The sequence below is a fragment of the Macaca thibetana genome, chromosome 15 (assembly GCF_024542745.1).
Source record: "Macaca thibetana thibetana isolate TM-01 chromosome 15, ASM2454274v1, whole genome shotgun sequence".
NCBI lineage: Eukaryota > Metazoa > Chordata > Mammalia > Primates > Cercopithecidae > Macaca > Macaca thibetana.
Genome location: NC_065592.1, coordinates 29,937,903 through 29,963,599, shown reverse-complemented (window position 1 = coordinate 29,963,599; position 25,697 = coordinate 29,937,903). Strand labels below are relative to the sequence as shown.

The 25,697-nt window shown below is 42.1% G+C and overlaps 1 protein-coding gene across 3 annotated transcripts in view; it reads left to right on the top strand.

Moving 5' to 3' along the window:
* The window catches only part of PALM2AKAP2 (PALM2 and AKAP2 fusion), a 534,816-nt gene that overhangs the window by 288,871 nt on the left and 220,248 nt on the right, over positions 1–25,697 (top strand). For 2 of the 3 annotated variants that reach the window (XM_050761425.1, XM_050761423.1), the window contains exons 5-8: positions 2,815–2,929; positions 3,827–3,848; positions 10,996–11,097; positions 21,671–22,366. In XM_050761425.1, coding sequence (XP_050617382.1) covers positions 2,815–2,929; positions 3,827–3,848; positions 10,996–11,097; positions 21,671–22,366 — 935 coding nt within the window. The remainder of the gene's footprint in view (positions 1–2,814; positions 2,930–3,826; positions 3,849–10,995; positions 11,098–21,670; positions 22,367–25,697) is intronic. The other variant, XM_050761426.1, reaches the window with a different exon arrangement.

Here is a 25,697-nt window from a genome sequence, read left to right as displayed (position 1 = left end):
CTCCTCTACTCATTGAATTAATTCAGTTTATGGATAATTTGACTGTCTCGTGTGTTGTTCCTATTTCACACGCGTATCGCTTTACTTACTCCCCCCAAAATAATTTACACGGATGTGTGTAGAAGATTTTCTGAACATCTGGAACGGCAAAGAAGTTTTATATCTCTGTGTTTGTACCTCTAGATTGGTCAGCCCCACTCCGTAAATTCTCTTTTCGTCTCGCCCACACACAGCCTCTCAAGTCAAAGCTTGCTGAAAAATTCACTCTTGTCTCCAAAATTCTGAAAGTCTGATCTTGGCTGGGCCACACCTTTGTGCAACTTAGCTCAGCTTTTTAAATTCATTCAATGTAGGTGTATTGAGCATTTGTGCCCTCCGTCTGAGGAATTCATAATCTAGTAGGGGAAATTAGTAGTTTACATTACTATTTGGAGCCAGAAAATTCTTTGTTGTAGGGTGCCATCTGGTGCGTTGTGGGATGTTTACCAGCATCCCTGACCTCTACCCAGTAACACCAGTCCCATCCCCTTGAGCTTTGGACAACCAAAATATCTCTAGACATTGCCAAATATCCCCTGAGGGACAAGATTACCTCAGTTGAGAGTTACTGCTCTAGTATATAGTAGACTTGATAAGACTTCTAATAAAACAAAATGATATGCTAAGAAATGTTCAGAGGGGAGTGATGTTATTTCCTGGCAATGAAATCTGTGAACGCCTCATGACAGGTGGCGTCTGAGCTGAGACTTCAAGAATGGTTAGGAGTTTGAGTTGAGTTTCCTAGAGGAGGAAAAGACACAGGGTACATGTGGGCAAATAAGAGTGGTTCTATTTGACTAACGCATAAAGTGAAATAGGCACATTGGTAGAGTGGAGTTGATAGGTACTGGGAGGCTAGATACCATGGGGTCTTATAAGCTGTAGGACTTCTACTTTTACCCTGAGTGAAATGACAAATATATCAGAGCTGTGTTCACTGGGAGGGGGTTCATTTGGATATAGGGCTTGCCTTCATAATCCAAAGTAATTGCTGCAAAGACTTATCCCTCAGAGGTCATTTTTCTGACACCCAGGAAGGAAACAGAAAGGGCCTCTGAGGGGCACAGTATGTCACTAAATAAATTCATGCCTGGATCTTAGTGTTCCTTACCTTTCAGAAAACCCCACTCTGAATTCCTTATTTTACGTCTAAGTCTAATGGCCAGTTCCCAAGAGCAGATTAAAAGATGGAAAAAGAGGGCCAGGCATGGTGGCTCACACCTGTAGTCTCAGCACTTTGGGAGCCTGAGGCAGGAGGATCGCTTGAGCCCAGGAGTTTGAGACCCACCTGGGCAACATAGTGAGACCTCACCTCCACAAAAAAAAATTTAAAATTAGCTGGGCATGGTGGTGTGTGCCTTTAGTCCCAGCTCCTTGGGAAGCTGAGATGGGAGGATTGCTTGAGCCCAGGAGGTAGAGGCTGCAGTGAGCTATGATCGTTCCACTATACTCCAGCCTGGGTAACAGAGTGAGACCCTATCTCAAAAAAAAAAAAAAAAAGATGGAAAAGGAGGAAGGCAAGGGAGGGGGCTCATAGGCAGACACAGACTCAGCAGCAAAGCTTCTAGCATGACACGGTGGAAAGAGAACAAAAGAAAATATGAATGAATTAGTGATTGAATGAATGAACCAATGAATAAATTCAGATCAAATAATTCAAGAGGCACAGCAGTCTAGAGTTGTAGCAAGAGAACATTTATCCCTTCATTATTTCTGAAGACATTGCTGCATATCAGTGCCATCCTATGCCAATATATGCGATGTTTAACAAGGTGGGGGATGTGGGGAACACATGAGAACCCATGTGGTGAGAGTTGCTCAATGGTTAGGAGCAGGTCTAGAGTCAGAGCACCTGGCTTGAATCCTTGCTTCAGGGCTCTGCGGCAGTAAAGCCTGCTTTACTAGGTTACTTCACCTTGCCAAGCCCTACTGATCTCATCAGTAAAATGGGGATTCCCTACTCATTCCCAGGGTCATTGGGAAGTTTGAATAAAATAATCCACATGAATTCTTAGCTAAGTTCCTGGCACAGAATAAGTGCTCAGTAAACACTGGTGGTAATTATTATCATTTCACTGAAAGAATATGGCTGTTGAGACTTTCCCCAAATCATAGCTGCAGCTGCTGTTCTGGAATATTTCCAGAGTCTCCTGGCAGTGCTGAAATTTCCCTTTTATAAAATACATAGGGTGGCTGTGAAAATTGAGGAAAGTTCCAGAAGGTAGGGGCAGTTGCATCTGTCTTCTTCATTTCTCCTCTTTTTGGCAGTAGAATCCAGGCCACAGACAGAGAGGACAGCAGGCTCCTAAGGGTACTGGCCATCAGCTATTTCTTGGCAACACAATTCCTTTGAGCAAGAATGGCCCTTTACCTTTTGGCCAACCTGAAAGAACAGTTATTATGAGCTGGCCAGGAGAACATGAAGCTATTTTCCTTTTGATGTTATGTCCTATGCTATGTAAATATAATCTCCCTCCAAATAAGAAAGGTGCGCATGCATAGAGTTGGCAGAGAGACATCGAAGCATGTTGCACAGTGGTGGCTGTGAACCAGGGGAGGCAGTGCTATGTTGCTTTCCCTTGACCAATATCTGCCCAGTGGCAGAGCTGGAAACACAGGATGCTATGTAATGGAAAACCTTGGCCTGGCTCCTCAGCGTAATGTAAAACGAAGGCTGCCAGGAAGGTACAAATCGCCCAACAGGAAGAAGCTGCTCACTTGCCCGTGGATGGCAGGACAATAAAGTAACTTGTCCTTTGTTTGTGTGTTTTCCAGGCTGGAGCAAGAAATACAAACGCTAGAAAGTGAAGAGTCCCAGATATCTGCCAAAGAGCAAATCATCCTAGAGAAACTGAAGGAGACAGAAAAATCCTTCAAGGACTTTCAGAAGGTGAAAAAAACAAACACGATTTCTCGAAGTTATGTCCGTGGGGAAGTAAGGCCTAGCAAAATGGTGCCAACTGGGAAACAGGCCAGTTGGCATTGATGAGAAATCTGAGCCACAAACTCTATGAAATGAGAGGCAGATGTGTGAGGACCAGGGGCCTTCCTGAAGCTGAGCATGGCATATCTTTGGGTGTGGGACCATCTGGCCTGCTGCAAGGCATAGGGAATAGTCATTAGATTACCCCATCTGCCTACTGTCCAGATCCCTGATATACGTTGTGCCTGAAAAGCCTTCTCTTATTGGACTCTAGAATTCTAAAACCAATTCTGATGCAGCAGAATAAACATGCTCTTTGTGGCTATAATTATAGTTTGCTTATTGAGTCTTTCTTTCTAAAAAGGCCAGAAGCAATACCCTATGAAGTGGACAGGAATTCCAAATACAAAGAGTGTAAATACATGAAATTTTAATATATATAAAAACAGATGGTGCCGTGTATCAAAGAGTAGAGTTCGTAAAACCAGTAGGCTCTGAACAAACATCTCAGGACCTCCCTCCATTTTATAACTGTTTCTGCAGTACCTGAGTGAGAGAAAAGCAATCTAATGAAATCAATTTAGGATGGGATTTTCTGATATCATTCTCCAACATGACCAAGGATATTTGCTAGGTCATTGAAATAAATCTCTATTGGGAGAAATTTAGTATAAGTTGGGAATGGTAATTTTGGAACTCTAAACAAATTGTCCAGAAGAAAAAGAGATCATTGCGTTTTCCCAGCACAGTCAAATTCTGGGTCTGGGCATGGGAGAAAGAGGGGTTAAGTCTTTAAAGATGGGAAAAGATGGGCTTGTACCCCCATATGTAGAGTAACGCTCTGCCTTGTTTTTGTTCCTACAGGGTTTCTCCAGTACGGATGGAGGTAAGTGCTCTCTGCCCCAACTGTAGATGAATGTTTTTGTCCTGTTCAGCTTAGGGGGTTTCACTAACAGGGGCTTAGGGAAGATGTACTGTGTTGATTTGTAAAGGCATCAGAAGAAGTAGCAGCACTGGTTGCAGGCCACTGAGGAGGTCCACATTCCAAGCCTTCCCTGCCTCTCTTCTTCAGGAACTGTCTCTTGACTCACTGTTTCTCCTCTCACAAAATTGGCCTGGCTCTTCTCCTTCCCATTAGGTCCCAATGCTCACTGCTTAGGCCTCTCTTGAAAGGTACCCAGCAAAGAAGAGTACTAACATCAGGACCAGGTCCCTCGTAGGGATGAGCCCATTTGTCCTAGTGGTTAGGTCCTCAGGTTGAAACACACGTGAGAAGTTTAGGAAATTTTGGTGAAACATTTGGTGTTTGGGAAACCTTTCTACAGTCTCTGGATTTTCTTTGCTTTCTCTCTCTCTCTCTCTGATCAGACAACTGTAGTTTCTTCCATAGAAACAGGGCTGGGCAAAACTTCCCTTCCTGTGTGAGATAGTTGGTTCAGAGCATAGGAAGGTAGGAGCAGGGTCCTGGCTTCCTGGTGGCAAGAGCAGGTCTTTTGCCTTCTCTCCTTTCCCTACCTTTCCTCTGTCCTCTCCTCTCCTTACCTGGACTGTGGGGATGAACCTGAGATTGTGTATTTCTCACCCTTCACCTTGCTCCGTATCCTCAGCTGCAAACCCATGATTCCTACTTTCATTTGGCCCTCAGCTAGATCTGCTTTACAATGCAGGGACTTGTTGGAAAGACCAGATATTATCTGCTCACCTGGCTATGAGAAAGTCACACTCTAGGGCTGGGTGTGGTGGCTCAGGTCTGTAATCCCAGCACTTTGGGAGGCTGATGTGGGAGGATCCCTTGAGCCCAGAAGTTCAAGGCTGCAGTGAGCTATGGTCACACCAGTGCACTCCAGCCTGGGTGATAGCAAGGTCTTGTATTAAAAACAAACAAGAAAGTTCAGCCTCTAGACTAGGAAGATGATCAGGAGCCAGGATAAGAATTGGCGTCAGTGTTTTCCCAGTGCCATTTGGAAATATTTGGGGAAAAGTTAAAAAATGTGTTTTTCAGGCCAGGCGCAGTGACTCATGCCTGTAATCCCAGCACTTTGGGAGGCCGAAGCGGGTGGATCACAAGGTCAGGAGATCGAGACCATCCTGGCTGACACGGTGAAACCCTATCTCTACTAAAAATACAAAAAATTAGCCGGGCATGGTGGCGGGCGCCTGTAGTCCCAGCTACTTGGGAGGCTGAGGCAGAAGAATGGCGTGAACCTGGGAGGCAGAGCTTGCAGTGAGTGGAGATCATGCCACTGCACTCCAGCCTGGGCAACAGAGTGAGCCTCCATCTCAAAAAAAAAAAAAAAAAAAAAGTGTTTTTCTGGATTAGTCAAAAATATTTGCATGAAGTATAGTTCTGACTTTGGCAAAAAAAAAAAAAAAAAAAAAAAAACTGTGATTTTTTATTTTTTTTTTCCCTAGCAGGAGACCTGGATTTTGTCTCCCCAGGTGATCTTTAGGAAGGTACTAAATTAAACTTCATGCACTGAGTGCAAGTAGGCAGGGCCAAGTCATGTCCAAGCCAGCAAGGACTCCAGGAAAAGCGAACCTACCATAGTTCTAGGAAGTCTCTATGGTGTGACCAAGTCAGGGCACTTGTTCTGTGCTTTGGGGGTGGGGCACAGATTGAGGAAGTGGCCGTGGGGAATTGTGGGTACAACGTGGGGAGGATGGCAGGCTTCCCTGAGTCTGGGAAGACCTGAGACATGCCACACAATTAGCAATAACACAGTGCATGTCGGGCTGGGATGCGGTGTGGGACACTAACCCATGAACACCTACCCAAAGAGTGCATGTTGGCCTTTTACGCTTTCACTTCTTTTTTCCCTTCCCTTCTCAAATCAGGAATTTCCCTAGATGTCTCTCTGATAACTAGGGAAGGGAAAGAGCCTGTATGTCATGTGCCTGAGAAGTCTGTGTGGGGCATGGAGACCTGTCATACTCTATGACTTGTTAAGAAGCAAAAATGCAGCCGCATCATAAACTCTCACCACCTCTCTCATTTTTACCTCAAACTTCTTTCATTTTCTTCTGCATTGCTTCCCATTATTTTCACTCATCCACCTAAGCCGTTCGTAGAGGTGGTAAGAAGCCTAGTCATAACTGAAAAGAGCCTGCAGAGAAAGTTGCCCGCAGACTCCATCCTCCAGGATGGGTGAGCTCAGGCTTAAGAGGATGCAAAAGTCTTAGGGATCTCATTTCTTAGGAAATGGCCCAGGGAAGAGTTTCTGTGGTTTTACCTGTCACCCTGGATTATAATTCCTGCCATCTGTGGTTATCACCAAGCCTGGGTGACCTCTTTATCATACCACATCTATTAGCAAAGAAAGAAGTTTGAAGGTGGGAACACATACATCCCAGAATGTGATTGATGTAGATAGAGCGACACTGTGGTGAAGCACATTCCAGTTGAGGGACTTTGGGATGTCTCTTTATCTTCTCATTCTTCAATTCCAAGGCCCCGAGTTGCCAAGACCCTCTTAGAATCAACCAACTTGCTACAAAAAAACAAGATATTATTATAGAACAATGATGACTTAAGAAACACTGTTAATTTCTGATACATGCAGATTACAGAATCCAGGTCCGGTTAGGATTACATAACTATACAGACACTGCAGATAAGCAGCAAAAGCATCCCAACTTACGAGGTGCTGTGAGATACTTGCTGGTGTTTGTGTGTGTAATGACCCCATCTCAGGTACTCTAGGTGTGTCCCTCTATGCATGGCAGAGGAAATAGAGATACCGTACTGCTGGATCACCAGTGGCTTTTGATTACATGATAGCCTGGGCAATCAAGAGCAATTTATTCTACTCGTGAGTAGAATCTCCTGGTCATATACATTCTGACACTCCCTCTCTTCCCCTGCTAATACACATTGTTGTTATATAGCAGAACCCTCATCTATTGGGTGGGTTGTTTTCACTGTCTTAGGCATAATGTCTTGTACAACTATAAATTGAATATAGTATATCTTTGGTGCTAATTCTTCTCTTTACCCACTGAGGTGATGCAAAACTCTTGGCCAGAACAGGCAAAGGAAAATGTCTGTCCTGGGCCTGTCTCAGTCCTTGGTGTATGATATTGATCTTCTTAGCTTCCGATCCCATACCAGTCTGTGGTAGCTTAGAGCCTTTCCCACATCAAAACCTTCATACCGGTTATTCACAAACCTCAGTCTTCAGTTGCCTATAAATTATGTGTGTGTGTGTTTGTTTTGAGATGGAGTTTCACTCTTGTCACCCAGGCTGGAGTGCAGTGGCGCAATCTCAGCTCACTGCAAGTTCCACCTCCCAGGTTCAAGCTATTCTCCTGCCTCAGCCCTGCAAGTAGCTGGGATTACAGGCATGAGCCACAGTATCCAGCCTAAGTTACGTTTTAAGAAGAGTTTTAATCAATCTTGTTTCTCTGGCTTTAGCCGTTTCGATTCTTCATAGCTACTGTAAATATTTCAGCAGGATTAGAGCTAAGAAGCAGCACTCATCTTTAATTTCTACTCTATGGTGACTGCTTTCCACCTTCTCTGGCAGCGGGGAGAATAGTGGAAGACTATTCTGACTGTGGCAGGAAGAGGGCAGCTTATTGATTGAGGCCACCTGAAGAAGTTTTTCCCATTGAAGGTTTGGCAGGCCTGTTTGTTACTCTTTGTGCTGGTCTATCAGACACTTCCTGTCTCTAAAACCTTAGGGTTTAGTACTTAATGATATATTGAGGGGGCTGCTCTGTCCTCTTTCTGATGCCCCATTCTCCACTCCCTTGTCTCTCTCTCTCTCTTTTTTTTTTTTTTTTTTTGAGTCAGGATCTCACTCTGTCACCCAGGCTGGAGTACAGTGGCGTGATCTCAGCTCACTGCAACCTCCGCCTCCAGGGTTCAAGCGATTCTGTCTCAGCCTCCCAAGTGGCTGGGACCACAGGCACACACCACCAGGCCTGACAAATTTTTGCATTTCAGCAAAGACAGGGTTTCGCCATGTTGGCTGTGCTGGTCTCAAACTCCTGACCTCAAGTGGTCTGCCTGCCTCGGCCTCCCAAAGTGCTGGGATTACAGGTGTGAGCTACTGTGCCCAGCCCATTCCCTTATCTCTTAACAGAAGCCATGTAGCCCAACTCTCCAAGTGCCGTAGACTTCAAGATTGTAGCCAGTAAACATCTGGCAAAGGTAACTCCATCATCCACTCCCATCTGGCAGGGAGCTGTCTCCTGGAGGAGGCTGAGACATAAGTCCTGGGAATCACATGTTCTTTCAGATGGAAAATTCTTTGTCTGTAAGTAGTTGTTTTTTGTTTTGTTTTGTTTTGTTTTTTCCTGCTAAAACATTGAGTATGCAGACACACATGTGACCAGTCCATGAGATCTCACTTGGGCTCCAGCCTCTATCTTATTTGAATGCAGAAAGTCAAATTCACCAAGATCCCATTCCACAGACTTCTGGAAATTATCAGTGAATCTTGGAAGTTCTACAGATCTGCTCTTGTCATCCCTCCTTTCCTAAACTGTCCCTGTAGTCCTAGATTACTGCTTTGGTCTTCCCATGGACAGTTGTTACCCACCTGCCCCTACCCCCTCAGGACCACTGGCCTCAAGCTGCTGCTCTTTCTCATTCTGCCTTGTGCTGGTTTGGGGCACAGACCCTTCCCACAGCCTCCCACAGTGGGAGTTAAAGGAAAGAGAAGACTGTGACCTAAGTTTAAGAATCATGGAGGTGGCTCACGCCTGTAATCCCAGGACTTTAGGAGGCCGAGGCAGGCGGATCACAAGATCAGGAGATCGAGACCATCCTGGCTAACACAGTGAAACCCCGTCTCTACTAAAAATACAAAAAATTAGCTGGGCATTGTGGCAGGTGCCTGTAGTCCCAGCTACTCGGGAGGCTGAGGCAGGAGAATGGCATGAACCAGGGAGGTGGAACTTGCAGTGAGCCGAGATAGCGCCACTGCACTCCAGCCTGGGTGACAGTGAGACTCTGTCTCAAAAAAAAAAAAAAAAAGAGAGAATCATGGAGGTGCAGTTCAACATGGAGAATAATGCGCAACTTCAGGCATGTGGCTACACTCACAGCCCCTGACTCAAATGCAAAACCATTTTCAGGGGGTCTCTGCAGGCTGCTTTCCAGCCATCTCCCAGCCTACCATCATCTCAAAGGCTCCGTTTCCTTCCTTGCAGTGAGGGGGGCCTTCAACCATGTCTGCCTTATCCGAGATCCAAGCTCCAACACATACAAAGCATCTGAGATGGAAAGCAACTTGAGCCTCATTCCACCCTAAGTCCTGCCATCCTAATCTTCCTTTCTCATTCCTTCTCCCCAAATGGCTAATATGGAAAAATCTCTCTTTTTTTTTTTTTGAAACAGAGTCTTACTCTGTTGCCCAGGCTGGAGTGCAGCGGCACAATCTTGGCTCACTGCAACCTCTGCCTCCTGGGTTCAAGTGATCCTCCTGCCTCAGCCCCTCTAGTAGCTGGGACTACAGGTGTGTGCCACCGTGCCCAGCTAATTTTTGTATTTTTAGTAGAGACGGGGTTTTGCTGTGTTGGCCAGTATGGTCTTGAACTCCTGACTTCAGGTGATCCACCTGCCTTGGCCTTCCAAAGTGATGGGATTGGATTACAGGCATGAGCCACCGCGCCCAGCAAAAAATCTATTTTCTTAGAGATACTCTACCTTTGCCTATGAACATAATGATCTGATGTCAATACATTCTGGACTGTTCAGAGTCACTTGCAAGTCAGCAAAAGGTCTGGTTGGTCTAGAAGTGAACTAAGCCTAGTCCAGTGTCTGTTTGCAATCCTCTTCAGCAAGAAATGAAAAAGAAAGCTGCTAGAACGGAAACAGTATGAGTGGGAATGCAGAGGAGGGGACAGTGGTGAGAAATGCGGAGGAGGCAGAGGCTATGGAACAGATTGGATACCAGGAGGGAGAAGAGTGAAGGGTGCTGCTGAGGATCCCAGGTGAACTGTGGTGCTCATGAGCCAAGATAGAGGACAGGAGAAGCAGCAGTTGAGCAGAGATACAAGGTCCATTTTGCACATGTTGAGTTTGAGGTGATTGTGGGATATTCAGTAGAGACATACGGTGAGCAGTTAGATGTAACCATCGATGACTGATGGACGTTCCAGGATTTTGTGATATGGTCGTGATGCAAGGAAGGAATCACATCTCATGGAGCCCAGCTTTCTGGAATTTTCCTGCTTTCACTTTCCCACTTCTCTCTGGGGTGTACCCAGATTCGTCTTGTCTCACCTCAGGTGTTTCCTCCTTTCCTCTGATACCTTGGCATGCTTGCTAATGTTCATGCTCCCCGGGTCTCACCTCCCTAAAAAGGCTTGTCGAGGTATTTGCCCAAGCAAAGCTGATGGGCTCCTTCTTTTGCACAGCAACATTCCCTGCAACTGGGCTAATGGTGGGCTCAAGAGGTGTTGTCATTTAGAATCTCAGGACTTTATATCTGAAACACCAACCTGCAGTATTGAAAACATGAGATCAATTCTGAAGTCTGTTTATTTGTTGTAATGCATATAAAGTTGGTCTTTTGAATGAATCAGGCTCATAAAGCTATATTGCCAGTTCAGGGAATGAGCCCCATAATAATCAGACACAGAAAGCTTTATTTCTGGTATAATCAGACACAGAAAGCTTTATTTCCGGTTCAGAGAGTGGATCTGTTTTTCAGTACTGTTTAATGTACATTTCTAGTTTGATGTTTTCTATTTGGTCAATCCCACCAAATTGATAATGGCTCCCACAAGCCCATCTCTGAATCTTCCCCCCGTCCCTGAACTCATTGTCCTCCTAGAATCTAGAGATTTCTGATGACTCTTCTGAAACATAGAGCCATCCTGGGGCTTGAGCTCTCTGGCCAGGATCCCTCCTGCCTCAGCTACTCTGCTGAATACCAGTCACTGGGCAAATGCTAGTCTTTGTTTACCCTGATCCTCCTGTTCAGCGGTCCATTATGTAGGGCAGACAAGCTGCTGTCTCGGCAGTGAACCCATTGGGCCTCCCAACACTGTGACTAATTGTATTCCCTGTTCTCTGCTACCAGATGCAGTAAATTACATTTCCTCCCAGCTTCCCGACCTGCCAATCCTCTGTTCACGAACTGCAGAACCATCACCTGGGCAGGACGGGACCAGCAGAGCTGCTGGTAAGTCCTGGGGACCTTTGGATGCTAGGATGTTCCAAGGGGCTTGCATTTCAGTGAGCTTTATTAATGAGATTAGTGCCCTGCTATCCTTACATAGGGGGACAGCCTCAGCCCAGCCTCAGACGCAGCCTTCACAGCGGCCACACAAGGCAGGCACCGGCCCCAGATGGGTAATTGAGTACCAAATGGGAAGGAGTTCTGAGGAAATCATATGGCATTTCACCTCCGACTTCGGGGGAGTCTTTCTTTGGTGTTTGTGGTCCTTCTATCTGTGTTTATTCTCAAAGTTCATCTGTATTCTGCCTCTAGGGATTTTCATTTTCCTCATTGGAATTATACAAATTGAGAGAGCCATCCATGATGGAAGCTGGGTGGGAAATATTTTCAAAGCCTATGGTATCTTTACAGAATCCTTTGGGAGTTGAGCTATTTGTATATTATGAATACATATATTCCTAAGTCTTCCCATTTCTGGAGTTATTTCTTAGCCACTGTGGTATATTTGGGAGGAAAAGAAGCAATTTAAAGAACACATGTTTCTTGCTAATGTTTCTCACAATTGGAAATTTTACAAATAATACATTTATGAGTAAATTACATTTCCTCCCAGCTTCTGAGTGTTGAGTATAGGGAGAACCATGCTTTGCTCTGCTTAATGCAGACATGCCTCAGAAATCAGAACTGGAAGGATGCAAACAATAAATCTCTATACCAGCCCTTATGATCTACACAGAAGTGCTGAGGCCTGGGGGTTAAATGGAAAAATGAATTGCCCAAGGTTGCATGGTTAGTTACAACATAAGTGAATTCAAATATGAGTATCGGATTCTGCTTTGCATATTCTAGGTAAGTGTACGTTTAAAATAAATCACATAATGACAGATTTTATAAGCTAAAACAATCATGGATGTTTAAGCCAGAGGAAATATTTTATATAGGCCAACCTGGATATTTTATGAAGCAAAGAATCCCTCCTTATTTTAATACAAAAATAAAATAAAAGTCAAGTAAGAATTAACGTAGTTGTCATGTCCACTGGCTAATTGAAATATCTGTTGGGCATCTCAGTAAACAACTTAGCAGATTACTAAGTCCCTCCCCTCTGAATTGTACAGACTCAGAGTCCTAGAGATGGGTGGGACCGTCAGTGGTATCTGGTCAATCCAGAGCCAGTTCCACGTCTTCCTGGACAGTGACAGGATGGATAAACAGGAACCTGAAGCCTGCAGTTATGCTTCAAAGGACTCACTGGCAGTCACTTTAACATTGAACTCTTTAAGTACTCCAGGGTGCACTTCTGAGGTCAACTTAGGTAAAATGTGTTTAAGAGTCACACACATTCCCTCTAGTTATTAGAGACTTGGGTGTTGATGATTCCTGATAGCTGTGGGTAAACAACTTCTCAGGTCCTCTGCACAAATTCCTGCACTTCAAAGGACACGGGATATGATCCAACATATGGATCAGCTCATGGGAGGGTAGGGACAGTGTATGAGAAATAATTTTAAGAGAGAGAAAAAGAATTTGAGCAGTGTGGGTAGTCAAAGAGTTTAAAGTTCAAGAGTAACACATGAATGTGATTGTAGTGCTGTGTAAGTAGGAATGCACATTATTTCCACAACCCAGCTCCCTTTATCTTTGAAGATCCTGCAAAACGTAGTGATTTTAAAAGCCAATGCATTTGTAAAAGTATAATGTGATCAGAATCTTTTTAAAAGTAAGTTTACATATGTTTCTGTTGATGACTTAAGAGTTAATTTGCGTAAATGCATCTACTGTGGGATTACATATAAGTGGAGCTATGGAAGGAATTGTATTTGTTATGATGAACTCCTTTGTCCAGGCTGTTTAGGGAATGGGATGTTCAGATTCATGATCAATTGTGGTTAACAGTGACTACACAGAGCATGTGTGGCTTACCAACCAAGAGAATTCACTAGAATTCTCCTAGATACAGTCCATCTTGCTTTAGGAATGTCCTTTTGGAAATTTATATAAGTTCAGGGACATTTTGACAAATGTCACTTGTTGTTACTAAGTAGTATAACAAATATCCTGGTTGTTTGGAGTTTGGAAGGTTTGGGACTCTGTATAAATGGGAATTTATTTAGAATCATTACTTTTCAGAATTAGGAGACATCTATTCCAATCCTTTATCCAAACATTGAATCCTTGACGTAGCAGCCCTGTGAAGAAGTCCTCAAACCCCAGTCACACACCTCTGTGATCCAAGCTTAATCTTCCTCCAAGTTACCCATTCCATCTCTAGTTGGTTCTGACTATTGGGAAATTCTTCCTCTGATGGAGCTATCATTTGTCTGCCTTCATCTTCCACCCACTTTTCCTTATCCTGCCCCCTGGAGCTATTCAGAACACATCTAAATTCTAATTTCCCTTCAAGTGTTAGAAAATCACTGTTATTTCCTGTTTTTCCCAGATCCTCACTCTAAATCCCCTTCATGCTCACAGCCCCAGTCTCTCCAGCTGGTATTGAGATGATGAGATTGCCTTTAGACACTCTCCAGCATTCCCGTTCCTCCCATCTGAACGCTCTTCACTTGGTTGCTAGTCTACTTGATGTGTCATGCTCAGAGCTACCCAATGCCTCCTGAGCTAGGCTCCTCACCCCCAAAATAGAGCATGACGCTGCAGACCATGTGGCTGACTTTGCTGGCAACACGTCCTTTCAGCTTCAGTTTTGAAAGGCCTCAAAGTCATTTCATGTGTGCCACGTCAGCCTTGCTCCCTTTATCCATAGCATTGTTGTTTCTGAATCATTTCAGCTGAAATGTTCAGTCTGTTTCCCCTAGTTATACATATACTACTTCACCTGCTCATACATAGAAGAACCTACAGAATTCTTTCGTTTTTTAATCTCAAAAGGCAAAACTAAGCATGAGCTATGCACTTTTCTGTCCTTTGTAGATTTGCTATGACTATTAAATATCTTCTTGTTAGTTGTCTCTCAGGAATGTTCGGGGTTTCATGGAGGCACTGAGGAACCACAGCAGGAAGTCGGGGAGGGGAGTGATGTCATGGGATTTGACAGGGCTCTGACATTCCCTCCTATTTCAAACATGCGCAGTTCCTCCATCCTTGTGTTTACATATCATGTTTCCGCATCAGATTTCACTTGAATCTAGGGCTTAACAAGTTTTGAAAGTAGAAAACCCTCTTCTCTATTGTTAGGGTCTTTGTAGCTCATGATTATGGTATCCTCATAGCCTCACTTTGCTTCTCAGTTTAGTACCCCCTCAAACCTGAAAAAACAATCTTTTATTATTTTTTATCATCTCCCTGCTAAAAATGTTGCATGTTGGAACCAAAGTCAGAGCCCTGTGGCACACCATTAGAGATCTCTTGGGCCTTGATAACCCTAAATCGACATCTTTGGAGTATGATCATGCAACCACTAACAAGTTAATTGTCTTAACACCCAAGGCACAAATTTCTGTGTAGTCCACAGGAATATAAGGGATTTTGTGATGATCCAAATACGCTGGATCTTTTCAAATGCAATTTGCCTATTCTTTCCAGAGACCTTGAACAAAAAAGAAAATGAGATTAATCTGCATAGTTTCTGCTTGATGAGCCCATGCTGGCTCTTGGTCATCTCTGTTCTTTGAAGCACAACTTTAGAATTTAGCTAGCCTTGATGTCAAGCTCCTTCTATGTAGTTTAGAATCCCCTCATTTTCATTTTTGAAAATCAGACCTTTGAGTGTCAGCTTCCAGCAGCTTTCCTGGTATTCAAGATTCTTGAGACAAATTCAACATGAGAACCGGGACCCTGATCCCAAAGCACTGACAGCCTTTATATCCCTGCAGTGCTTTATTATTTTCTAAGATTCTCCGCTCGTCTGGGCTTCACTTCCCTTTTTGCCACTTTCTTTCCGGCACTTTACAGGCTGAAAGCTCTCCTTCTTGACCAAAAATAGAAGAAAAATCAGACATAAGAAATTGGCTTTCCTTTATTATCCATCAACATCACAACCTTGCTGACTTAGTTTTGTTACTACTAAGGTGTCTTGGAAAAACAATTGATTCACAGACATTTTTGATCACTGTTTTTTTTGGCGGGAGTTTTTTATTGATACATAATAATTGTACATATTTATGGGGTACATGTGGTATTTTGATACATTCATACAATGTGTAATGATCAAAAAAGGGTAGTGAGGATATCCATTATCTCAAACATTTATCATTTCTTTGTGTTGAGAGCATTCAAAAATCTTCTAGCTATTTTGAAGTAGACAATAAATTATTGTTGGCTTTAGTCACCCTACTCTGCTATTGAACATTATAACTTATTTCTTCTATCTAACTATATTTTTGAAGTTAGAGATTGCGCTTTGGGATGAGAGGAAGAAGCCAATCGAAATTAATTTCCTCATTTTTATTGTCATTGACATCACAATAGTCATCTTTACATTTCCAGCCCAAAGAGAATATGTGAACACATATGTATACGTATAACCATTTGCTCAAAGGGATAAGACTACCCATATGTATGTTCATTTAACAAGTCAAGCTTGTGTATTGCTTGTTTATCACATGCCAGGTGCAATGCCAGCTCCTGGATGTTTCTTTAACTGAGATGACCCTGACCCCCCATGGATGACACTTACGACCTGCTTCCTTCCTACTGTACTTTACACATCACTGACTGGTGAACCACGCAGGGTGTTCACAGCACCGTAAAATATCAAAGTTGGATACCTTTCATTGTACAAATGAGAAAATGAAGCCCCAAAATGGGGTGTGATCTGGATAGGAATTCTGATCCTATCTTTCTCCCTCCTCCCATCTCCCTGACTAATGACAGCAGAGCATGTGGTGCTTATATTTTGTATATGGGCTCTCAGCCTGTTCCTCCTCCCGTAATCATAGTGAATGAAAGGAACTGAGCTGGGAAAAGCCTGAATCAATGATTGAACTTTCCATCCTCCTGGAATAGTCTTGTTTTGTATACTCTTGGACCGATGCTCAAATGTATTCATGTCCATTGCTCTTCCTGCCTTGCTTGTGTCTGTTACTCTTGTTCCCTCTTCTCTAGGCTCCCTACAGCCCTTACCGTTGCTTTCTCTCTGCCAAAGGTGAAGGCAGCAGGCAACATGGTCATGTGTAGGGCCAGGGGGATAAATCTGAATCAGAACCAAACATTCTGTGCTCCTCAGACCCATCTGTCTGGGCCCTGCAGAGCAATCGCTTCTCTGCTCAAAACTCCCACCTTGGTTTTTAGGTGGGCACCTTCCCCAGAGTCCTCACACTCCACTCCGCACCTGGGTGTTTTCAGAACCTAGAGACTGGAATTCTCAACCTCCACTTAATGTCTGTACTCCTTCAGGGCATTTCCCTACTGATGAAAGAATTATTAGGGAGCAAGAACCAAGAAAACCAAATGAGGAGGCCCAAAATCAAAGTATCCATGCAGTCATTCATCTGTATCCCTTTGAAGAAGCTAGCAACATTGGTTCTTATTCTCTTTAATAAAAAGGGCATATTAAAATAAAATAAAATAATTTTTAAAAAGAGCATATTACTCAGCTGTCTCACTGGCTTCTTGGAAGGAGTAGCAAAAGTGTTTTATATACTCCAAGCTCATTGTCATCAATATATAAGGTTTGGAAATCAATAATTAAATACACAATTTAATGAAAGCATACTTCCAGATTTCAGCCAGCCTGTCAGTGAAACTTCCATTGAATTGTCTTCTATTTCTTGTCCTCCTTCTCCAGGTCCTTCATCCTGGAATATTTCAAGAGCTTTCCTTCAAATACTTTTCTGTATGTCCATGTATGTTTCAAGATTTCTTTCAGGGCTCCCTCAACCCTCCACAGCACTCCCTCCTCATTTTTTTAATAAGATGAACAAAGGCACCCAGCCCTTTGACCCTCATCATTATACAAATTGTAGTGTACCTCTGACATGGAGAAGCTGGAGGGAAGACAGGGCAGGTTAGAGAGTATGCTTTGTGCTTTGTGGTTAGAGATGAAGGGATGATAAGCATAAGAGGCTGTTGGTATAAACATTTGGCAGCAATAGGAAGTAGAAGAGTTTTTAAAATTGTGTGCATCAAAAATAAGACATTGCACTGAAAACGTAAGTCTTATTTTCCTACTGGTTCATGTATACTCTAGTTCATGCTTTTGAATATTATTGGCTGACAACTGAAGCAAAATATAAGTGCTTACTCATAAAGACGACATTTAAACATTCACACCTCTTGCATGGCTTTCTAAAAGGCCTAGATAACATTCTCATATATGTATCCATGAAGACTAAATATTGCCTTTGGGTTAAGCCAGAGCTTCTCAAAGTGTTCACCTTTGTTACCCTTTCTGGAGGAAAGAGTGAATGCAGAAAGGAATGTAGAATCATACTCTTAAGTGTGATTTGTGGTTCCTCTGAAGCCTTATGTTTTATCTAGGAAAAAAATAGATATGCATTTTGTGACATAACATATCTAAGTTTATTTTATTATAAAATTATATAAAAATGCTTAAAATATTCTATGCTCATATTCTAGGAATATTGGAAGAATAGTGTACAACATGTAAATATAAATATGTAACCCTAATAAAACCATGTCACATGTGGTTCAGTCCCAGAGCCATGTCACATTTAAAGAAATACAGCTTAAAATCACACACCAAAAAACCATTAAGAAGGTGTTCTGTTCTTTAACTATTTCTCCTGAAGGATATTAAAAGGGACCTTGGCTGGGTACAGTAGCTCATGCCTGTAATCTCAGCACTTTGGGAGGCTGAGGATGGTGGATCACTTGAGGTCAGGAGTCTGAGACTGGCCTGGTCAACATGGTGAAACCCCATCTCTACTAAAAATACAAAAATTAGCCAGGCATGGTGGCATATACCTGTAATCCCAGCTATGTGGGAGGCTGAGGCAGGAGAATCGCTTGAACCCGGGAGGCAGAGGTTGCAGTGAGCCAAGGTCGCACCACTGCACTTCAGCCTGGGTGACAGAGTAAGACTTTGTCTCAAAAAATAATAAATAAATAAATAAATAAATAGGACCTAATTTATATCTCCACTAGGCAATACTTCTCATATTCGCTTTTCTTTCCTCCATATATCACCTGCTCTAAAACATCATTTACCACCACAAAATACTCCTTCTCTATCCGTATTTCACAGTTTTTACTCTCTCTCCCACGAAACTCCTTTCTCATCAGTGTATATGTGGATGTACTTAACCTTTCCAGCAAAGAACTTTTCATCATCCTCTCTCCTTTCTTCCAGTCTCTGATTCTAGAACAGGCAAAGATTAAAATGAGAGAAAATTGGACCAACAATGATCCCAGCATTCTCATTGGGTGGGCAGAGGGATAGGGACATCTGTAAACATCCCCTTGGTAATAATTTGTATTTTTATCCTATCACATATAGATATAAAAATAGAAATATTTTGTTCTATATTCTGTATTGATTGCAGGCCAATGTGTGGATTTGATCACAGATTACTGAATGTTTGCAGAATAATTATCGTACCTACAAACTAACAATTATTACTTTCCTTATTTATAACTATGTCCCACGAGTGTTTGTTCATAGTGATAAGATATAATATTCGAATCCCAGACTGTGCTTTTTAAAATAAGTGTAATATTTCGAGAACAGGCTTTTGGAGTCCATGCAAATTTTAAATACCTATTCTATTCCTCTGATGGCACATTTTGTGAGAAATCAGGAACTAACTGAGATAAATGTTTATTTGGATACACTGTCATTGTGTGTGCCCATGCACCTCTATGACAAATATTGGTTGGCCTCCCATTGAGTCACTTGAAGAAACTTGAGATCTTTACGCTGAACAAGTGAAACTTTCAAAATGGATCTGATGAAAACCAAATATGGGATTTTGTTTAATAATCTTTTTAGTTAAGTGTTAACCAGGAACAGATTGTATCTTATTATGCAAGCAGATGGAACAATATCATCACTGTTATTATTTCAAACAAGTTCAAACATTAATTACTGTGTGTACCGTTTCATTGGTGTCATATTATACCAACTATTTGTTACTAGATTACAACAATCATATTAGACTCTTGAATTATTAGCCTTTGTTTCACAGATGTGTATATTAGGTACCTACTATACAAATGGCTCTAAGGTAGGTGCTGACAGGGAGGGGGCGTCATGGATAGGTGTTGGGCAAGAAACTAACCCTCAAAAGATCCTAAAAATCTATGAAGCTGATGAAACATTCCCACAAATAATTATACAGCTGAGTGGTAATTGTTAAGAGCCTTCAGAGAAGTTTAGAAAAAGTATTGAGAAAATTTTAAGAAGAGAAGGATGACTTAGAGATGGAAGGATCAAAGAAAGTGTATGGAAGAGGAGGCAGTTGACCTTGGCGTTAATCAATGGGTTATATTTGGATATGTAGAAACTCAAAACAAAGGCATTTCAGGAGAAGGGAATCTTAACAAAAGCAGGAGATATTTAAGTCTGGGATGGTGTTATTTGGTTGTGCTAAAGGGAAAACGAGCACTAGAACATATGGTTGAAAAGAGAGTTTGGATCTTCTTAACACAGGGAACTTATTCAGAAAGAGGTAGGGACTCAAGACAATGATAAGCAGACACGGGCTAGATCTCTAGGAGTCTAGAGGAGCAACAGGAGGCTATCTAGGCAGAGGGACAGCAGACACACGAATGAGCAGCCGTGGGAGGAAGTTGAGTGTCCTGGGAATGGTGAGAAGTTGTTATGGCCACAATGTGTTAAGAATGAGAGAGGCCGCAAGACAAGGCTAGAAAGGAAGGTTGCAGACACATCCTGAAGGGAACTATATGCCATGCTGGGGAGTTTGGTGTTTATTTTCTAAAGACACAAGAAACCAACAAAGGGTTTATGACTCAAGTAACTGTGGGCAGGATGGAGCACAGGCTGTCAGGGGTCGGCAAAATTTTTGTATAAATGGCCAGATTTTAACTATTTTAGACTTTGTGGACCATATAGTCTTTGTCGCACATTCGTTGTTTTCTTTCTCTTTTCTCTTTCCTTCCTCCATCTTTTCCTCCTTTTCTCCTCCTCCTTCTTTTTTTTTTTTTTTTTTTTTTTTTTTTAAATAAACACAACCCTTTACAAATGTAAAACCACTCTTAGCTCCTCTGGCCATACAGAAACAGGGTCAGGCTGTCTTTGGCCCTCTGGCCACAGTTTGCAGTCTCCTGGACTAGAGCAAGAAGACAGAAGTGTTAGGTGAAATAAAAAACAAGGCTGTTGTGCAGAGAGCAGAGGAGAGCCTGAACTAAGGCCTTGGTGATAGAAATGGTGGTGAGGAGATGGATGAGATATATCTGAAGTAGAATTATTTACTGTCAGTGAGTGTTTGGCTGTAAGAAAGTAGGAAGAAAAGAACAAGTCAGACGTGATTCTCAGGCCTCTGGCTTGAGAGACTAGGTAGCAGTGCTGCTGTTATTTGGCACGGAGACTGTGGAATAGTTTTGACAGAAGAAGCTGGAGTCAGTTTGGAAGCTGCTGAGTTTGATGGGTTCATGGCACATCCAGATAAAGGGCACTTGGAGCCTGGTGGCTCTGTGGGCCTGGTGCACAGTTTCTTCCCATCCGGGAAGCCTATGAGAAACCAATTTGGAAGTATGAGGTGTCACAAGAGTCTATAGGACAGGAAAGAGCTGTCCTTAGCAACCCCAGACTGGCAGCAAGATTTGGGATGAATTAAAAAGGATACAAGACTGAGAGGCAGGGGCAAGGGGAGGGGGAGACCAGGTAGGAAGTTCTTCCAACAATCTAGGGAAGAGGAATTGAATGTCTTACATTGAGTAGTAGCAATGGAACAAAAAGAAGACAACAGATGGGAAAGCTATTATAGGCAGCAGGACTTGGCACTCTGTGCATGGAAGATGAAAGAGGCCTTCTGCGATCATTGTCTTCAAATTCCAGTGTCCTATTGTGACGTTACTTCTGTCTTGTGCTTTTCTTAGTTCTTATGTTAGGTACCTAGCTTAGTGACTGAAGTACTCACCGGGCACATAATATGAATGCTCTCATGCCTTTTCAATTGTTGAAAATATTCTATTGTATAGTACAGTGGAGGATAGCCATTTCCCACCTTGAAAAACCTTTGTGGAAATGTAGAGAAGATGAAAACACTTGATGAAAGAGGTTTTTTTATTTATTTAAAATTTTGGAAGTGGAATACATTTAAACCAAGGGTTTGTAAATTGTCTGTCAGCTGGGGAAGGCCTCAATCAAGGTAATTTGCATGTTGCCAGCCTCCCTGAAATTCTTCACACCAAGATCTAAAGTCTCCTGTGCCCTTATTTTAGCAGATCTTCCTTAAATGTGTGAGTGCCATTGAGATATAGCAACTGTGCATCTGTCTTCCCAGTGCATTAAACTGCTGTGTTAAAATACAGATATAACCACCTTTGTTTACAGTGCGCACCTCACTCTAACACTCAAGATGCTTGGCAGTTAGAATAGAAAGGGCACAAAATCTTTTTTTTTGTCTGTTTGGCAATTAACCATTCACTGGCTTTTTTTGTTGTAACATGCACTTCCTTTCTCTTGTTTTCATTCAAGCTGTGTACGCCATGGAAATTAATGTGGAGAAAGACAAACAAACAGGAGAGACCAAGATTCTCTCTACATCTACCATTGGCCCAGAGGGGGTTCATCAGAAAGGAGTCAAAGTCTATGATGATGGTACCAAAGTAGTGTATGAGGTGCACTCAGGAGGCACCGTAGTAGAAAATGGAGTGCACAAATTAAGCGCAAAGGATGTAGAAGAGCTTATTCAGAAGGCTGGACAATCAAGCTTAGGAGCAGGGCACGTGTCCGAAAGGACTGTGATTGCAGATGGGAGTCTCAGCCATCCCAAGGAACACATGCTCTGCAAAGAAGCCAAGTTAGAAATGGTACATAAGTCTAGGAAAGACCATTCTTCTGGGAACCCAGGGCAGCAGGCCCAAGCCCCCACCGCTGCAGGGCCAGATGCAAACTTGGATCAGCCAGTCACCATGATTTTTATGGGCTACCAAAATATCGAGGATGAAGAGGAGACAAAAAAGGTGCTAGGCTATGATGAAACCATCAAGGCAGAATTGGTCCTCATTGATGAAGATGATGAGAAGTCATTGAGGGAGAAGACAGTGACGGACGTGTCCACTATTGACGGGAACGCGGCTGAGCTTGTGTCCGGGAGGCCAGTCTCAGACACCACAGAGCCCTCATCCCCAGAAGGGAAGGAAGAGAGCCTAGCCACAGAGCCAGCCCCAGGTACCCAAAAGAAAAAGCGCTGTCAATGCTGTGTTGTCATGTGACCACTTCTTTCTTCTCCTTTCTTCTGGGCAGCCTGTACTCTCCATCACTCACGTAGACCTCACTGTACCACTAACTGCAATACTGTGAACTGGAAGCAAACACCTGCCTTGCCTTGCAGTTGGATTGCTTTGATCTCTCTCATTTTTTTCCTTTTCCTCACCTGAGAGACAACGTGCATGTGTGTGCTTCATTCTCTCCAAGAACTTGCTTTTCCTCTAAACCTTTCCTTGTGTCTTCAAGAGTGAATCACTTCCTTCCTGCTCGATTGGAATGGACTCTTCGTATCAGCCAGTGATATGGTAGCCTTAACTCACTTGACTGGAATTGAACCCATTGGCACTGGGGGTTTCATTTTGTAGTGTGTTCCTGTAACGTAGTCACACACTGCCATGTCCCTGGTTTCTCACTTGCCTCCTTTGCTGTGGATCTTTGTTTTTATATCTTGTGTGGCAAAATGCTGTTGGCTCTAGCCGGTTGCTAGTGTAGCCAAAAGTGGACCTTACTTAGTCTGTCTGATCTAGGGTGATGCTTTTTGCTGCCTTACATAAGCTTCCAGATTACAGTATTGTGCATTCGTGACTTTCTTTCTGTTAAAACTGAAATGAAGTCGATGTAGAAGAACCCAGAGCTTGTCACAGCTGAAATGTAGGGACTGATTCCATAACCTGCCCATCAGCGGTTGTCTCTCTTTCTATGGTTTAACCGATGAACCCTTTATATAAGAAGCACCATTTAAAAATTTCTAAGGACATGAAACAAACATTGTTTGAAGCATCAGTAGCAATTGATCTCCAAACTTAGGCAAATTCACAAGCCTTGTTTCTATTCTCTTAAAAAAATGTAAATTTTTATATTGTTTCTTTTTTCATGGACATTTTCTTGTCATGTTAATCTATTTTCAATGAGGGGATCATCTTGAGAAGTATCTTTGCAGTGACCATATTTTTAAAACAGTCTTTCCAACATACAGTGGTTGCCATGATGCTCCCACTTCATCATGGATGGTGCTGTAATGCATTAACTGTTCATCTCATGCCCGGTTGATTACAAAGCCTTGCATCTGTACTCTTTTCTTTCTGGCCCCATGAGAAAGAAAATGTTTTAGGTAACTTCAACTTGTAGGTTTATCTGCCCTTCAAAAAAAAAAAAAAAAAAAAACTTTAAAAAACTTATAAAAATTAGGAAAGACCTGTCTTTTCAATGTTAAACACTTAATTTCATAACAAATATTGAGTGGCACATAGCTGAGCTTATTAGGGCATTGTTTTTGTTTTTAGCTTCTGGAAATTCCAGAAGAGCAAAGAATATTTTTTATCTAGAACACAATGAACAGTTTTTGAAATACCTTCTCAGCACTCCCCCAAAGCAAAAAGCCACAAATGTAGTAAAACCAAAGGGAAACAATTTAATAAAGTAACAATAATATAGTAATGAAATAAAGATATAACATAACTGGTTTTAATAAGAGTTATCTTAACTTTATTTGCCCAAACATTTATAGCATTGTTATGAATTATTCATAAAGTTATGTCCCATAGTATATAGTTTTGAAAAAACATATGATATACTACATCAAGTCTAACTTCTGTGGAAAGTAGATCAGAAAAAAATAAGATAGTCTTGAGAGAATTTTATTATAGAAGCTGTCTAATTTGACCTATTTCGCTTACTCAGTGCTAAATATATATATTTTTTAAATTTCCTGGCTTGAAATTATATTTACTTCAATAGGAAAGGTAAAAACATCAGTTTTTACTTTTCAAAGTTAATTTTCTGAAATAATTGCATTTTAATGAGCACAAAATGGGTCGCTTTATTATACTCATTTTGTTTACACCTATATGTAAACAGAAAAAGTTAAAGAAGAGAAAAATAAAGGAGCTAAGTTCTGCTGTTGAAGATTATTTCATCCAAGGCTTGGTTTTGAATAACTGAGGGAAATATCTCTAAATCTCAAGTTCATCAAAACAGCTGCAATGGAATAAAACTGCTCTTTTATCGAGAAACCTGGTTTGGATGCCTATAAATTGCGCTACTCTCAGCTTCATTTTCCTGAGTACATGGTCGTTGAAGCATCATTTAGACATCACATAAAATGGCCTGCAGATAAACCTGTTTACATAGAGGGAGAAAACAGTTTCAATGTCTTGGACAATCTGTTATTTTAATGATTTACTTAAGAAAGAAACAATCTAAAAGTTTACCATAGCTTATCTTTTTTACTCACTTGGGGATTCAAGCTATTCAATGTGAGTTTTAAAAATGTAAGCACAGTTAGTGAGTGAAATGGTAGAATGTAGAACCCTTGAGCTTGCTGGTTGATAAACAGAATCAATCTTCCAGAACAGATGATTCCCTGAAGGGACCTACCCTTGCCTAAGTGAACTAGTTATTCATAAAGAAAATGTTCTGCCCATCTTACTACAACACTACACACAAGAACTAAAAGATTAATGATTATCTGTATTCTCTTCACTAATTACTATTATGGGGGGATAATGATTAGCAAATTATATGAATTCGAGTTCTCTTTATACTTTTATTAGTAAAGCTTATGATTTAATGGACTTTGAAGTAAGATGTGTTACCTTTATTCAAGCTATTTGTAGCCACAGTAAATGAAGGTGTGTTTGAATATGGCATATATATTTGCATATATCCCATCATTTTCCTGTCATAATGGGGGATTCAGGCTTAGCCAGTACTTCTACGGGATGAGACCTAAAATCTCACCTATAGCAGCAAGTAACTACCCTTCGTGATGATAGTGTACATGGAGCTGTGATTGTGAACATGCTGCCTTTCCTGCTGCCGTTGGCATTCTCTCTATAAATTTTATTATGTGTGGTATCACACTCTCCAAAAATGCAGGGTATTTGGTTACATAACCAGACTGATGAAAAAATCAGTAATGAAACTGCAAAACCACGATCTTTTTTGAGCTAATGTTTAGTTGGGCTTTCCTTTAAAATCATATAATCAGGCCGGGTGCAGTGGCTTACACCTGTAATTTCAGCACTTTGGGAGGCCGAGGCGGATGGATCACCTGAGGTCGGGAGTTCGAGACCAGCCTGACCAACATGGAAAAACCCCGTCTCTACTTAAAAAAATAAAATAAAAATACAAAATACAAAATTAGCCAGGCGTGATGGTGCATGCCTGTAATCCCAGCTACTCGGGAGGCTGAGGCAGGAGAATCGCTTGAATCTGGGAGGCAGAGGTTGCGATGAGCCGAGATGTGCCATTGCACTCCATCCTGGGCAACAAGAGCGAAACTCCTTCTCAA